General features: G+C 39.7%; 2 protein-coding genes across 7 annotated transcripts in view; both read right to left on the minus strand.

Moving 5' to 3' along the window:
* tapt1a (transmembrane anterior posterior transformation 1a) overlaps positions 1 to 1,347 on the minus strand; it is a 35,881-nt gene extending 34,534 nt beyond the window's left edge. For both annotated transcript variants that reach the window (XM_034093062.2, XM_034093061.2), the window contains exon 1: positions 1,135 to 1,347. In XM_034093062.2, the coding sequence (XP_033948953.1) occupies positions 1,135 to 1,324 (190 nt within the window). In that variant the 5' untranslated portion in view covers positions 1,325 to 1,347. The remainder of the gene's footprint in view (positions 1 to 1,134) is intronic.
* Positions 1,348 to 3,782: 2,435 nt separating this feature from the next.
* ldb2a (LIM domain binding 2a) overlaps positions 3,783 to 14,510 on the minus strand; it is a 105,597-nt gene continuing 94,869 nt past the window's right edge. For 3 of the 5 annotated variants that reach the window (XM_034092793.1, XM_034092792.1, XM_034092789.1), the window contains 2 exons: positions 14,115 to 14,260; positions 3,783 to 5,587 (listed from right to left, as the gene is read on the minus strand). In XM_034092793.1, coding sequence (XP_033948684.1) covers positions 5,363 to 5,587; positions 14,115 to 14,260 — 371 coding nt within the window. In that variant the 3' untranslated portion in view covers positions 3,783 to 5,362. The remainder of the gene's footprint in view (positions 5,588 to 14,114; positions 14,261 to 14,510) is intronic. The other 2 variants (XM_034092794.1, XM_034092790.1) reach the window with 1 other exon arrangement.

Raw genomic sequence — 14,510 nt, forward strand, 5'->3', positions numbered from 1 at the left:
TGATGTCATGTATTACACAATATGTACTGCTAACTGAACTTTAAAACAGATATCTCTGCAGGCACGGTTTATGAAGGCATGCAAACTAACTTTAGGCATTACTGCAGTAGGCAATGGCTTCGTTGTCTTAGAGAGAGTTGTTTTTAATTATTAAGATACATTATATGTGTAAAGGTTTTACTGCTTTACATACGATACTTGTATGTACAATGAACACACAGCATAAGGAATGTAGCTGCTTTATTGTGAACCAGCAGCAGGTACACAGCAGTGGTGTAAGGTGACTAAGTACATTTACTCAAGTACTGTACTTATGTACAATTTTGAGGGACTTGTACTTTACTTGAGTATTTTCGCTCCTCTGTACTTCTACTACACTACAGTTCAGAGGTCAATCGTGTACCTTTTCTCCACGTCATGTATCTTAAATTACTTTGCAGATTTGGATTATTGATGTGAAATATAATCAACACTAAAATAAGACTATTTAAACCTGGAGTTACATTCACAAGCTACCCTGGAGCTGGCGAAGGATTACAATTAGTTACACTTTTACACACATTAATGCATCAATAATATAACCAAAACATATGAAATATTATTCTGAAATGGGTCAATCTACAGAATAACTATTTTTACTTTCGGTACTTTAGTATATTTTGATGCTACTTTTGTACTTTTACTTGAGAAACATTTTGAATGCAGGACTTGTACGTTACTACACTCTGTTATTGCTACTTTTACTTAGGGACAAGATCAGAGTACTTCTTCCACCTCTGGTACAGAATGCTGACTACTGACTGACAAAGTGACCATAACCCCACACACTTCACTGGGTAGCACACTTACTAAGGTGGCCTGCAATGGATACAACACTTATCATTCACCAAATGATCTACAATCAAGCTAGATAATCAAGCTAGCACTGACTGTAGTCGTGTGGGATCTTTTGTCTCAGCTTTAACTAAATAACACTACTCCAGAAACTCTACTAACTTTAAAAGTACTTTAACGGGTCATATAATATACGTTAAGGCACATCACTATTAACGTTATAATGCTTAACAGCGATCAAACGGAAACCCATTCCAGCCGTTGGTTCGCTGTAACGTCGGTAACGTCAACGGTTGTTACCTGCTGCCTCCCGTTGCTCCCTCCTCCTGACAGCGCTTATATCGAAGAATCCCAACGTTTCCGGTAGGTCCGGAGTTATACCAATTTTACCGGACTTGTGCAACTCGTCCCACGGTCGTTTCTGTCTTTTCTTCCGCTCAATTTCTGCTTCTTTCTCCTCTGACAGCTTGCTCCCCGACACGTCCGCCATCTTTACTTCGGTCGCTGCGTCGTCTCGTGCGACGTCATCGCACTATGGGTACAAACAAATGACGTAATAACGTGAACGTGACGAGCAGGGAGAATCAAATTTAGATTTTATTCACCTTATTTTAATTAGTGTTTTAAAATCCCAGGAGAACAATTTGGGTACACGTAAGTGCTTTCATTAGAAGCTATATATTTTTCAAAATTAATTATTATTCAAATAATTTATATTTTTAATGTTTTGGTCTCAACCTACTACACAATTAACAACATTCTCAAAGCCAAATTACAGTTAAAGAATGAACGGTTGTCACAAAAGAGTTCTGGATGTAATAGAATGATTTGTCTATAAATCCAGTACTCTTTTGTGATTAATACATTAACATTAACATTATCATTATTAAGTTTATGAAAGGCTATTCACCTCTGCAATTCAAAACGTTGTTATATAAAAAAAACAATAAAAAGAAACAATTGTACTTTGCTGGGAGGGGGACACCTTGAATTATTTGTATTTGACAGTCGGATCCAAATCTATTTAGCTTTAAGAGGTTTGTGAGGAAAATAATAATAACAAGAATGATAAAATAATGATATGATGCGTAGCCATTATACTCCACTTGGTGTCGCCAAAGTTCCATCAAATCTTCCTAGATTTAAAGTCTACCCAACAACAGCGTGTTGCTCAGTGTTATCTGAACAACTTTGCCGAGTACTTCATACTTGTTTGCATGTTTTCAGTTACTCGGCAAAAGTATTCAGGTAACTCAGGTAAGAAGATGAAGGATACAGCTATAAAATCCAGGTTCAAATGTTCTAATGTTTAATATCCTTATTGATGTGAAGAAACACAAATACAACCAACTAGTGATGATCTATACATTGTTTGCAGTGTCAGTGTCCTACTACATAACTGCAATACACTAGCTCATGAAGCACATTCCTTTGACTATTGAATTCTGCACACTTCTACCACTTTTAAATGCAGAAAACTGTACATTTTGTTTCACAGAAATGTGGTATAAGCGATGTTTGCTCTTATTTGACATTTTAATGTATCTCATTGTGTTGATGTATGCCACAGTACATACTAAAGCATATTCCTTGTATATGAAAACATACTTGGCACTAAACCAAGTTGTGATTCTGAAGGCTGTTACACATTAGAGCAGAACATCCACACCCAAATGCACCTCTCGTATTATGACATCTTAAAACTCCAGTTCTTAATTGTGATTTCCAAGGAGCAGGGGTGCATGAACCTGTAGTTAAGATGTTGAATCAAAAGTGAATGTACAGTTTGAGCATATCAATAAAGTAAGCATAATGAAGTTTAATTTGAGAGGAAATCTACATTTTAAACAACTCAAGGTCAGAACAACTCTGAGAAGTATGAGTTTAACAATCTGTGGGGTGATTTTATGGAATGGTTTGGAGCAGGAGTTAAAACAAAGCACAAGCATAATTCAGTTTAAAAGGATGTAGAGAAACACTTTTTTGGAAAAATATGAGAATGAAGAAAGCTAATTGAAGATGAGAAATGATTGTATATGTATGTATACATGTAAATGTATGTAGGAATAACTTGCATAATGATTTAAAGGACAATCATTGGTCAAGTAAGGGGTGGGAATTAATAAGCATTTGCTTCCTCCTGCTCCCTTTCGGACACATATGATTTATTATTATTATTAATATGAAGACATTTTTTTGTTTTTGTTGAATATACAAATTATTACCATGAATGTGGATAAATACTGTATTATAACAATACGGTATTCTGTTTTTCACATTTGTTATTTTTTAATCTGTTCGAAATTAAGACTGAAAGAAAGAAAAAAAGAAAGTATTGTTTGAATACTGGAGCACGTTTATGATAAAGGTCACACGTCATACTTAAAACATGAATTATCTTGCAAGCTCGTCTTCGGAGGGTTCTTTGGGTCAACATATCTTTATTTTATCTCTGAATTATTAAATATCAGAAGAAAGGGGCAGCTTCAGAAAAAAGGCATTTGCTGTGTGATATTTGGGAGACTTACTGTACACCAAAACATGAAGTTTAGGATGGGTGACTGAATCGAGTTCATCCAAGGAAGAGGGAGAAATTAGCACAACACTTGCTTTATAGATTTCTCCACATACATTTGAGTTGTTTAGGTTTCAAATTCACAATGTTTAGCCAAAAGGCAAATCAAATCTCCAAAATTGCATCAGTAAAACTGTCTCACGGCAACGTCCAGTTAGCAGCTGTTGAAACGCTTTCAGTTGAACTACACTCGATAGATGTGTCTATATCCAGTCCTGGAGCATTTTAAGGACTCTCCTCTCATGTAAGATGATATCATCTGCTGTTTCAACGTCAGCGTTTCCAATGATTTGTCCAAAAAAGTCGGAGCTAAAAGTAAGAAGTGCAAATAATAAACAGATGCATGCACACGTGATACATAAGCAAATCCAACTTCTTTTGTAAGCACGGTTTATTGGCACACATAATGGTAAAGCATACATACCAGACATCAGATATGACACTGAACACCTCTGCTATATAATGTACAAATGGTGTCTAATAATACTAGGCTCAAACATATTTAGAAATGTGTTAGCTTCCTTACAAATGCACAAATAAATACCCATAAGATCCAATTGTAGAAAGACATAATGTCGCTGACTCAGATCAGGGATATATTATCAATTCAATTAAAGATTAAAGAACAATTGTGAGCGCAAAGACGGGGATATCAAACATTTTCTGTGGGGTGGATGGGATTTCGTCTGTGCTTTGTTTCTCAAAATGTAAAATTGTTTTGTTATTTTGTCACAGAATATACAAGAAATGTGACTTAACGTGGTGGCTTTGGTTGTGCACTAGCTAGAGAAGATGAGACATCAGAGGGTTTTTTTTTTTGAGCGAAGCAAACCAGCGTCCATCCAAACCACCCGACAGAAATCTGATCCTTCTGCGAAAAACAAAACAGCTGCCATATCCAAACTGGTTTCAGTGGCTGATTTACAGTGGACGCAATAGCCTCCACCTCTATGTACAGAGCTACAGACCTTGTAACAGTGTTCCCAAACTGATGAACCCAAAAGGAAAATCAGAGTTGATGTGTTTTTTTTAAAAAGTACATATATCAAACGAAATAAAAATCCTATAAAATCATGCAGGAAAAAGGCTTTAGTATCAGTTTGGGAGTAGGTCGTTAAAGGGAAAGAAGTCACATGTTTCGAAAGGAGAGGGGAAAAAAACCATTAATCCGTGTCAGCAAAGTTCACATACTGACCGGCAAAAATTACAACGTGACTGCAGAGGATTCTGAGAGAAGCAAAATACCAATAGACTACGAACACAATCAAACTGGTTTTCATGAAATCACAATCCGTGACGACCGCGGTAATGTGGAAAAAAATATCCTAGGACACGATTTCCCGTCGTTTGAATGGAGTCCATAGCGGTGGAGAACTTTTATTCCCACTTAATTGGAAATGGAAATAAACAGCAACAGCAGAAACGAACCAACCGCCGACTGGATTTCCAATAAAAATGCAATTGCCTCAAACAATGCTTCATTTGTCTCCAATGTGGTTCCACCAGCTCTGTTAAAAACGCTTCCCTCCGTTGCCTTGACATTTTGTTTGTTGTTTTTATTCTTCTTCTTTCCTCCCCTCTGCCTACTGTCAGCATGATGACTTGTGACCTGCAGGTCAACCAATCACAGCCGTGCGATCCACCAGACCAGAGCTTTCACTGAGGGAGCATTTGGTCCACAATTCCCCCCCCCCCCAAAACCCCCCACCCACGCCTTGTTTTTTTTTTTACATTACAGGTGCATACGACGCATATGCATGTGTTGTCTCTCGGATATTGCTGTGCCAGTTCTCCAAGATGTGATTCAGAGAAGAAGAAAATATCCAGAATACTTTCGGCCAGTGGTGAGTTTTTCTGATTCAGTACAATGTTATGAGGCCCTCGGGGGGGGGGGGAGGGGGAGGTTAAAAAGTCCAGTCCACACGGAGTCAGGGTCTTCTTCTTCTTTTGTTTTTACTGCGAGGGCTGAGGCGCCGTGCTCTCCGGCTTGCTGTCCTGGCCGGAGGACGGCTTGCTGCTCCAGTTGTTTCCCAGAGACGGGGAGCCGTTGAAGTCGTCCTCGTCGTCCAGGCCGTTGGTGGCGTCGTACTGCGTGTTCTCCAGACGGGTGATCAGACGCTCGTCCTCGTCCCCGAACTCGCCGCCCATCAGGGTCGGCTCGCCCACCACCATCACGTCCTGAAAACAAGGAGGAGAGCACGTTTACAGACTGAAAAGAAAGTAAATGACTAATGTTTGTGGGTTCACACGAGGTTAGTTATTGTGTTGTTTACAACGGTTTTATCCTACACACTGTAAGACTTCCACTTCATTTGTTTAAATAGAATCATAGGATGTTAGGGTTTTAGTTTATTAAGGTAGCTACCTCTAAGATTGAAATGTTTCGGGCGAACAATAATATCCGCCTTGCCTTGCCTTGCCTTGCCTTGCCTTGCCTTGCCTTGCCTTGCCTTGCTACTGAATTAAGCAACTTATAATTTAACATTAGATCTTTCCAAGTGCTCTGTTTAAGCTCCCGGCTGACCACAGACAAGTGATTTGAATTAAATAAATTGCTTTGGCAATCTAAAAATAACATTTACTATGAGTTAAAGGAGAACACAAAACACAAATCAGACCCATTTATATTCAGGAAAATAATCATTTAAATAATATTTATCAGAAATACTTCTACTAATTAAGAAAACATGTTGTCCTTCCTTGAGAAAAAATATCATATTTAGTTTGTATGTGAATATTTAAGTTTTGTTTGAGATGTTTCAAGTCTTATTGCTGCGAGGCTCCAGCTTACCATGAATATAAACGATCTTATCAGAATACTAACACATGTTAACATTTCCCCTCTTGCTAAATGTGCTTACTTATTATGAAACTTAACCCACTTTCTGACCAGTTTAACATTTCTTAAAACTGTCTAACCTCTGTTTTACAAAAATAGTACATACATATAATCAATTTCTACACGAGCACCGTGACATGTTTTCAGATGTGTGCAGGAGCGCCCATATTTAGCCTCGGGGCGATTCAGCATTAATATACTAAAGAGAGAGAGAAATCCCCGGAGAAGAAAGAATGCATATCTGTTTCATCTGAGGCCAAAGCAGCCTCTGAATATCAAGCTAACAAGACCTTTAACATGTGCATTACTTCAGAACATGAATATGCATGTTGTCTGTTTCACATTGAGAAATAAATAACATATTTTAATCAAATGTAGGGTTATAAATACAACAAGGTCACGAAGAGGAACATTCACGAGACTTTCAATCAGCAGCTCATGTCTTCACAGTGTTTGATCTATTTCTGTGTTCATGTCTCCCAACTGAGCGAGAATCTGCTACGGTGCAAAGGATTTCTCAACACAGACCCCCTGCTTGCAGAGTGTGTGTGAGTGTGTTTCAGTGTGTGTGTGAGTGTGTTTCAGTGTGTGTGTGTGTTTAGGACAGATGTTTGTGTATGCAGTGGACCTCCCTACGGTCGTCCCGTCAAATGAAACCTTCCCAAAGACAGAGCGGATTCCCCCGACACTCTGCCCCCCCCCCCTCGATCAATACTCATCATGTACGACATATCTCACAGACGCTCCTCTCACAGCCGGTCGAGGAAGAGGAGGAGAGATTTAAACATTATCCAACGACACCTGGGACTCCAGTGATGAGCATTTAGCAGTGGGGGGTGTAACTAAGGACATTCACTGTACTGTGCTTCATTGCAGTTTTAACCCTCCTATTGTCTTCGTTTCCCCCCCCCTTACTTTGGTGTTCGCGGTCAAATGTAACCGGTCCTGTTTTAACTGCTATCACATTAACACAAAAACCATTAATCATCACCAAATTTAATTTAACACCCTTTCAAACTGTACACATTGTATCAGAGTACTGGTACACATGAACAACTGCAGTACATATACAAAGAATAGACACTGAACATGTATTGTGTGTGCCAGGTGTGATCCATGTGGGGGATGGGCACATAAGAGCGGGACATGTATACAATTGTTCTGTGTGTGTGTGTGTGTGTGTGTGTGTGTGTGTGTGTGTGTGTGTGTGTGTGTGTGCCAGGTGTGATTGACATGGGGGGATTGGGCACATAGAGGGGGACACACACACATCTAGAGTGTGTGTGTGTGTGTGTGTGTGTGTGTGTGTGTGTGTGTGTGTGTGTGTGTGTGTGTGTGTGTGTGCCAGGTGTGATTGACATGGGGGGATTGGGCACATAGAGGGGGACACACACACATCTAGAGTGTGTGTGTGTGTGTGTGTGTGTGTGTGTGTGTGTGTGTGTGTGTGTGTGTGCCAGGTGTGATTGACATGGGGGGTTTGGGCACATAGAGGGGGGGAACACATATAGAGTATGTGTGTGTGTGTGTGTGTGTGTGTGTGTGTGTGTGTGTGTGTTCTGATCTGATCCGGATGGTTACTAATTCCTTTTCTTTAAGGCGGCACCATGGTGTTACAAAGTTGACTAAATCATCCAAAGTTCAATGAAAGTTGTGATCAGCAATTGTATATGTTCAAATGTCTCCTGTGAAGGATATCATAAAGCTTTAAAGCAATCGAATGTAAAACAAAAAAGTTATGATGATGAAAGTAGTAAATTGGTCAGATTTGACCCGAAGACAACAGGAGGGTTAAGGGTATTTTACTTTGAGTTTTTCCTCTTATGCTACTTTATACTTAACATCAGAGGGAAGTACACACTTTTACAAAACTGCCTTCTATTAATGGTGATGTATATTTGAGATGTATTGCTGTTTAGGATCATTTTAACATGTCTTTGAGTAACAGAAAAAGTGCGACATAATGAATTGCATTATCATTTGTATTAAGTGTGTTTTTCTATTATAAAATAAATAATACAATGATAATAATTGTTCTTATAAAATGATTAGTTAGTATTATTAATATAAATATTAATATTTTATATGGCTTTAGTTACTAGTTACTCTACAGATTTAAATGATTAACTACTAATAGTATAACAACATTGGGAAAGTCCATTCAGCTTGATGAGTACTTTTACTCTTGGTACTTTAAGTACATGTTGATGCTTTTGTAATTTGATTTATGTGAGATTATAAATACATGACTTTTACTTGTAACCGATCATTTTTATATTACTTTTACAAAAATTAAATACCAGAACAGTTCCTGAACCTGGGGCACGTGATCTGTTCCAAGTTTCAGGAGAACATTCCTTTGTTGACAAATAATCCCTGGAGGGTATAAACATAGACATTGATCAGATCCTATCATAGATTTCATTTCTGAGTGCGTGTGTGAGTGTGTGTGTGTGTGTGTGTGTGTGTGTGTGTGTGTTGAGTGTGTGAATATCCTCTGACTGACTAAGCACCTCCTGCTGGCCCCACCCACTGTAACCCAGGAGGAAGCGCTACAGTTAAATGGAGCACACGCTTCACTGGCCAAGTGTGTCAACGCTGCCCGCTCTCCTCAGCTCATCTCCTCCGCAACACACACACACACACACACACACACACACACACACACACACACACACACACACACACACACACACACACACACACACACACACACACACACACACACACACACACACACACACACACACACACACACACACACACACACACACACACACACACACACACACACACACAAACCCAGATTACTGTATAACCACACACTCTGATTAACCCTTTGTCTTGTACACAACAAAGTGCACACACTCACACAACATTGTACAAACAAATCCGACACATACACACACATCATCACTTCCAGCTAGCTTTGATGTAAACATACAAACAAAACTAGACAACTTAGCACACTTCACCCCCCCCGGCAGTTTATTTATTTATCGAAGCCATGCCCAACCCCCCCTAGCGACCACTTCTACACCCCACTATGCTTTAATCAGGCTAATTAATTTAGGTGAGCTTTTCAACTAAATGACAATATCCACACTGATTTGTCAATTTGCATAGCTAATTAAGTCATTAGCTAAAAACGTGCTGACTGCCAACAAGCCATGCATCCGCCATCTGTTCCTGAGAGGAGGCCTGTCAACCTACCTCTGGCCAATCTCGGGCCAAAAGAAAAGAGTCCTCCGACGATAACAGCTGGTGGCTAGTCTGAGACTGGGGAGCGCTAATTGTGAGATAATTAATACTGTCAACTCGTCTACTCATCTCGTTAAGAGTTAGCTTTAGCGCTAGCTTAGCGGCGACTCTTTCAATACGCGCCTCCCTGAGCGTCCTCCCTGAGCGTCCTCCCTGAGCGTCCTCCCTGAGTCATTAGCTTATTTGACAGAGATTAGCCATGTGGAGCTTGGGGGACATGTTGGTTTCTCATGCCGCCAAAACAACAAGTGGGAGTTTAAAAAAGGCGGGATTGTGACGACAAAAGAAAACAACATTGTCCAATAAAGCGGCAAAAATAAGGAAAACACTTTTAGATATAACAATAATGTACTTTAAAGTCAGCCCATCTATCCGATTTTAGAGAGGTAAACGGCATCTTCAGTTTAAGTATTGGTTATATTAGTTAGATTTTTTTGGCTTTTATGAAAAGACTTGTTCAAAGGATAAAACTGCAGATGTTTTGTGTTTTTCTTGTCGACACATCCAACAGTTGTGTTGTCTTTCCTGTGATGACAGTCGCTATAAGATTATAGTTCATCGGATATTACTAAAGATAGCTCACTTAATCAATACTTTCATAAAATATCAGGGAGTTTTGATCTAAAGTTACTCAAACAATAGAGTAATAGTTGTATTGGAATATTGTTCAGGGGCGGATTAAAACATATATGGATCTCAAGTGAGTAAGGCAGCAGGCCAGTGCGTGTGGGATTGACTCAAAATAAACTGAAATGCCCACGTTCATTTTAATGAATGATTCAGCTCATTCATGTTTTTTTTTTTTTTTTTGGACAACCACTTAGCGTTTTAGCACAGAGAAATAAGATTTGGATACTCAATACTTGTTTTTCGGATCAATCGATTGTTTTCAGATGGGATTTGTTGACAATTATGAAAGTAAAGTATACCATCAGCCTTACCCATGTCACCATCGCAATACAATTACTAAAGAAAACAATTTTTTTGTGCGAGTATGCAACATACTGTAAGTAAGACTATGTATGTGTTTTTAAATTGAATAATGACTGTTTGAGTCTTACTTTTTGTATAATAATTGAGCACATGCTGCTCCATAGAAGTCAAATTCCGAACCTTGTAAATGTAATCCTCAAAAGATAGCAGCAGATAGACGGTTATTTACTGGTTAGGTTACTATGTGTTGAATTAGCTTGAAATGCTCTGACTGACTGACAGCATGAAGAATCTGCTGCTTACTTTGGTCAAAGAAACGTTAGAAATGAATTCAGGCCACTAGAGGTCACTGTTACACATCCTATGAGTTTCCCTCGCTGCACCTCCTCCAGCCGATGGTACCCCCCCCCCCTTGCGAGGGTCCACTCCTTATTGTTATTGGGCTCACGTAGGCTTGTGCTCAGCCACAAACGAACAACTTCTCAGACAAAGACAGCAGGCACGCAACATATGTAACCAGCATGTTACCAGCCACGCTGCCAGTCTTTAAGAGTCGTGTGAATGCACAGCATGAGTGCTACGGGGTGGGTGGGTGTGTGTGTGTGTGTGTGTGTGTGTGTGTATGTGGGGGGGGCAGTGATGGAGTAGAGAGTGTGCATGTGACAGAGGAAGGGGCTGGGGGTGGAGGGTTGTATACAGATATCGGTGATAATGAGAGCTGGCACAGAGCCAAACTGCCTTCTAGAGAGAAAACAATTGCGCACGCTGCGTGTGTGTGTGTGTGTGTGTGTGTGTGTGTGTGTGTGTGTGTGTGTGTGTGTGTGTGTGTGTGTGTGTGTGTGTGAGAGAGAGTGTAATGTACATCATGTATGTGTGAGACGGAGAGGAGGAGGTAAGAGAGGAGGGTGAGGACAACAAATCTGGAATGATGAGACAGCTAACTGCGGGACAGAATATAGAGGGGACAGTACAGTGTGTGTGTGTGTGTGTGTGTGTGTGTGTGTGTGTGTGTGTGTGTGTGTGTGTGTGTGTGTGTGTGTGTGTGTGTGTGTGCAGGTAGGAGAGCAAAATACTGTTAAAATGCAAGAAAACATAATTTTTCTTTTGTTAAGTGCCAAGTAGATAAACAACTGGAACCATGCCTGGACATTGGAGAGACGAGTCTACCCAGTATTACAATTCATCACCTAAATAAGACACCTGCAGCAAGTTCTACAATGTCCCTTTATTCAACCCCGTTTCCTTACAAAGCATGTTCACATCTTACTTGTTTACATTTTCAGCAGCAAAGAAAGAAACACAATGCTGCTAAGATTACATGTCTGTATCAACATCATGCTGTCAACCAATTAGCAGGACACAAAACATATTGTTAATATCTACACTTCCTGTATTGCATCTGCATTTTAGCTACATTGAGACAAGCTCACACAATGTTTCAGTCCGTATGACCTTGATCAGGTACATAAGCAGCAACATGCCTCTTCCATAAATATAAAAACATAACTACAAGAGCTATACCTCAATCATCGAATGAAATTACTCCAGAAATTGATTTCACCGATGATCGCCTCAATCTTACTCAAATACGGTACTTCAGTCAGAAAAGAACATCAAACAGATTAGAAAAATACAAAGTAACCCAATGCAATGATAGTCATAAACCCTGACTGTCGTACATCTCAGCGAGCAAAGCATACTTTTGTTAGTCGTATTATTTTGAGCAACTGAAACTTGAGAAGAACGTTTTAATGGTTAAGATTAGGCACTCAAAGCACTTTGGGAACGATTGTGGTCTTGATTAAATATGAAATATCTGATGTGAAGCACCACAAACATGTTTACTGTATTAACAGTGGAGTACATTTAAAGTACTTCTGTGCCTCAGCCCCACAACACATGGGACTCATGGCTCTGATGGTAAAGAGGGAACATAATCACGTCAGGAATGATGTCTTCTAAATGTAATAGGGAAAACGAATTAGTGCTATATAAATGTCCGAGTAAAGCTATAGTGAACACACTGTTTATAGAAAGGCATCAGCACCCTTAAAGCTCCCATCATGCAGAACGAATCCAGCGCTTGGTATCACAGCACACGTTCAGCTGAACTGCAGCGACCTGTGTTCAGAAACACCGGCATGGACGAGGCTCCAGAATAGCAAATTGGATGCAGGAGTGTAAATATAAAACAGCATGTGTATAATGAACGGTGTTTGGGAGAAAGGTAGGACACTAGCCTGTGCAGACGCTCACAACAGCATCACATCCTGGAGGGGAGACATGTGGAGCAACACTCAGCTGGTTGAGAGGCTGTTTAACCTCGAGCTGTGTCAAGTGGCCGGTTATGGAGACGTGCCACAGAATCAGACCCTGGAGCTCAGGATGCAGAGTCACAGGGACTTTCTTACTTTGTCTCAATGATAGGATCAGAGTAATATAGATTTGTATATCATTTTCTTCTGTGGTGACTTGTATCGTGTTTCTTGGATGTTGGCGCAGTTCAATTAAAGTGGTTAGTGGAAAATGTCCTGAATTAAAGGGGTTTCAAAATGACCTTAACATAGAAAGATTGGATGTAAAAACCTATGGTGAAGAGGATCCTTAGCTCGTCTTCATATTTAGGATTGACATTCTAATGTTTGTAGTATGTTTTAAAAAACAAAAATCTGGAAAAGGGACAAAAGGAATATGACGTTGCTCCGATAACTGTACACAGGACATACAAAGGTAATATTTCATAAACACTTTTAAAATGTATGTTGGTTATCGCTAATGTTATTATATTAATAGACATGTGCAGAAATCGCAACCTAAATTGTCCTGCCTCAATGCAAACATATCAGCACTTCCTACGTCACATTGAACATGTTTTCTTTATCCAATTTGGACAATAGAGTGGGGATTTCGATTGTAAATTCATAAGGTTTTTGATTGTTTATATCTTTGAAATGAGTCTCTGTTTATAATATTATTATTACCAATTATTTTATGCTCAATAATGGGTTGGTTAAATGTGTGGAAGACTATCATTTCATCCATCTCTTTACATCCAGATGTTCCAGATATACAGAGTTAATGTACCTCCTGCTTCAGTACGAGTCCTCTGGCAATCGTGATATCAGTGACTCGGTCAACCGTGGCGTCTTAAAGTGTCACTTTCTCTACCCACATTGATCCTGCGATTTAAAAACTCTCGGGTACATCCACTAGGTTTAGAAAACGGGTCAGCTTGGTCTTTTTAAACATACATATAGTGAATTATTTGGGAAGAAACGGCGAGAAACTAATGAAAAAGCTTAACGTATTAATATAAAACTAGCTATCGCAAAAAGACACTTCTATTCACCTTCTTTAATTCCTGTTTATAAGATTATCTGTTCTTGTGCTATGTTCCGCTTTGATGATTCTTAATGTCTTGTGTCACTCTTTATGATATTTCATTCTCTCTTTGTCTTTCCTGGCCACTGGAGGTTTCTTTGTCTCTCTGCACAGATTTGAGTTTCTTTTCTCCTCCTGGTGCCTTTTTCCCCCCTTCTTCTCTCTTTTGTGCAAATAAATTAAACCTAATAGCTGCAATACCATTAGGAATACCTCGTGGCTGTGAGTAACCCTGCAAACATGGATGTAGGAAGAGAAATAAAAGAAGAGGCAAACCGATCTGATGCTTACAGGTACCTGACTGGAGAGGCTGAAGTTGGTGGCCGGGCTGCGCTTCTTGCTGGCCGTGGTGCCGGCGCTGTTGGCGCTGCTGGCCGAGTTCTTCCGTTTCCTCCTCTTCGTGGTGGTCTGTCGGGCCGGCTCAGCTTTGGCGCGACCTGCAAAGAGAAACAGGCAAAAGCCAAGAAGATAATGCATACTGACGGAGACAAGGTGTAGGTGTGCAGGCTTGGGATAAGAATATATGTAACGGGATTATGTCATCTGGATACAAAAGAAAGGCAACTGCATTCCTTTAGAGTTACATAAATCAGATCACTGGTACATCTTTTTTAAATGGGGATTACTAGCAGGATAACAATGTTACACTGCATTTTATAATAAAGAAATATATATTATAGATCGTCT

This window comes from Pseudochaenichthys georgianus, chromosome 10 (genome assembly GCF_902827115.2).
Source record: "Pseudochaenichthys georgianus chromosome 10, fPseGeo1.2, whole genome shotgun sequence".
NCBI lineage: Eukaryota > Metazoa > Chordata > Actinopteri > Perciformes > Channichthyidae > Pseudochaenichthys > Pseudochaenichthys georgianus.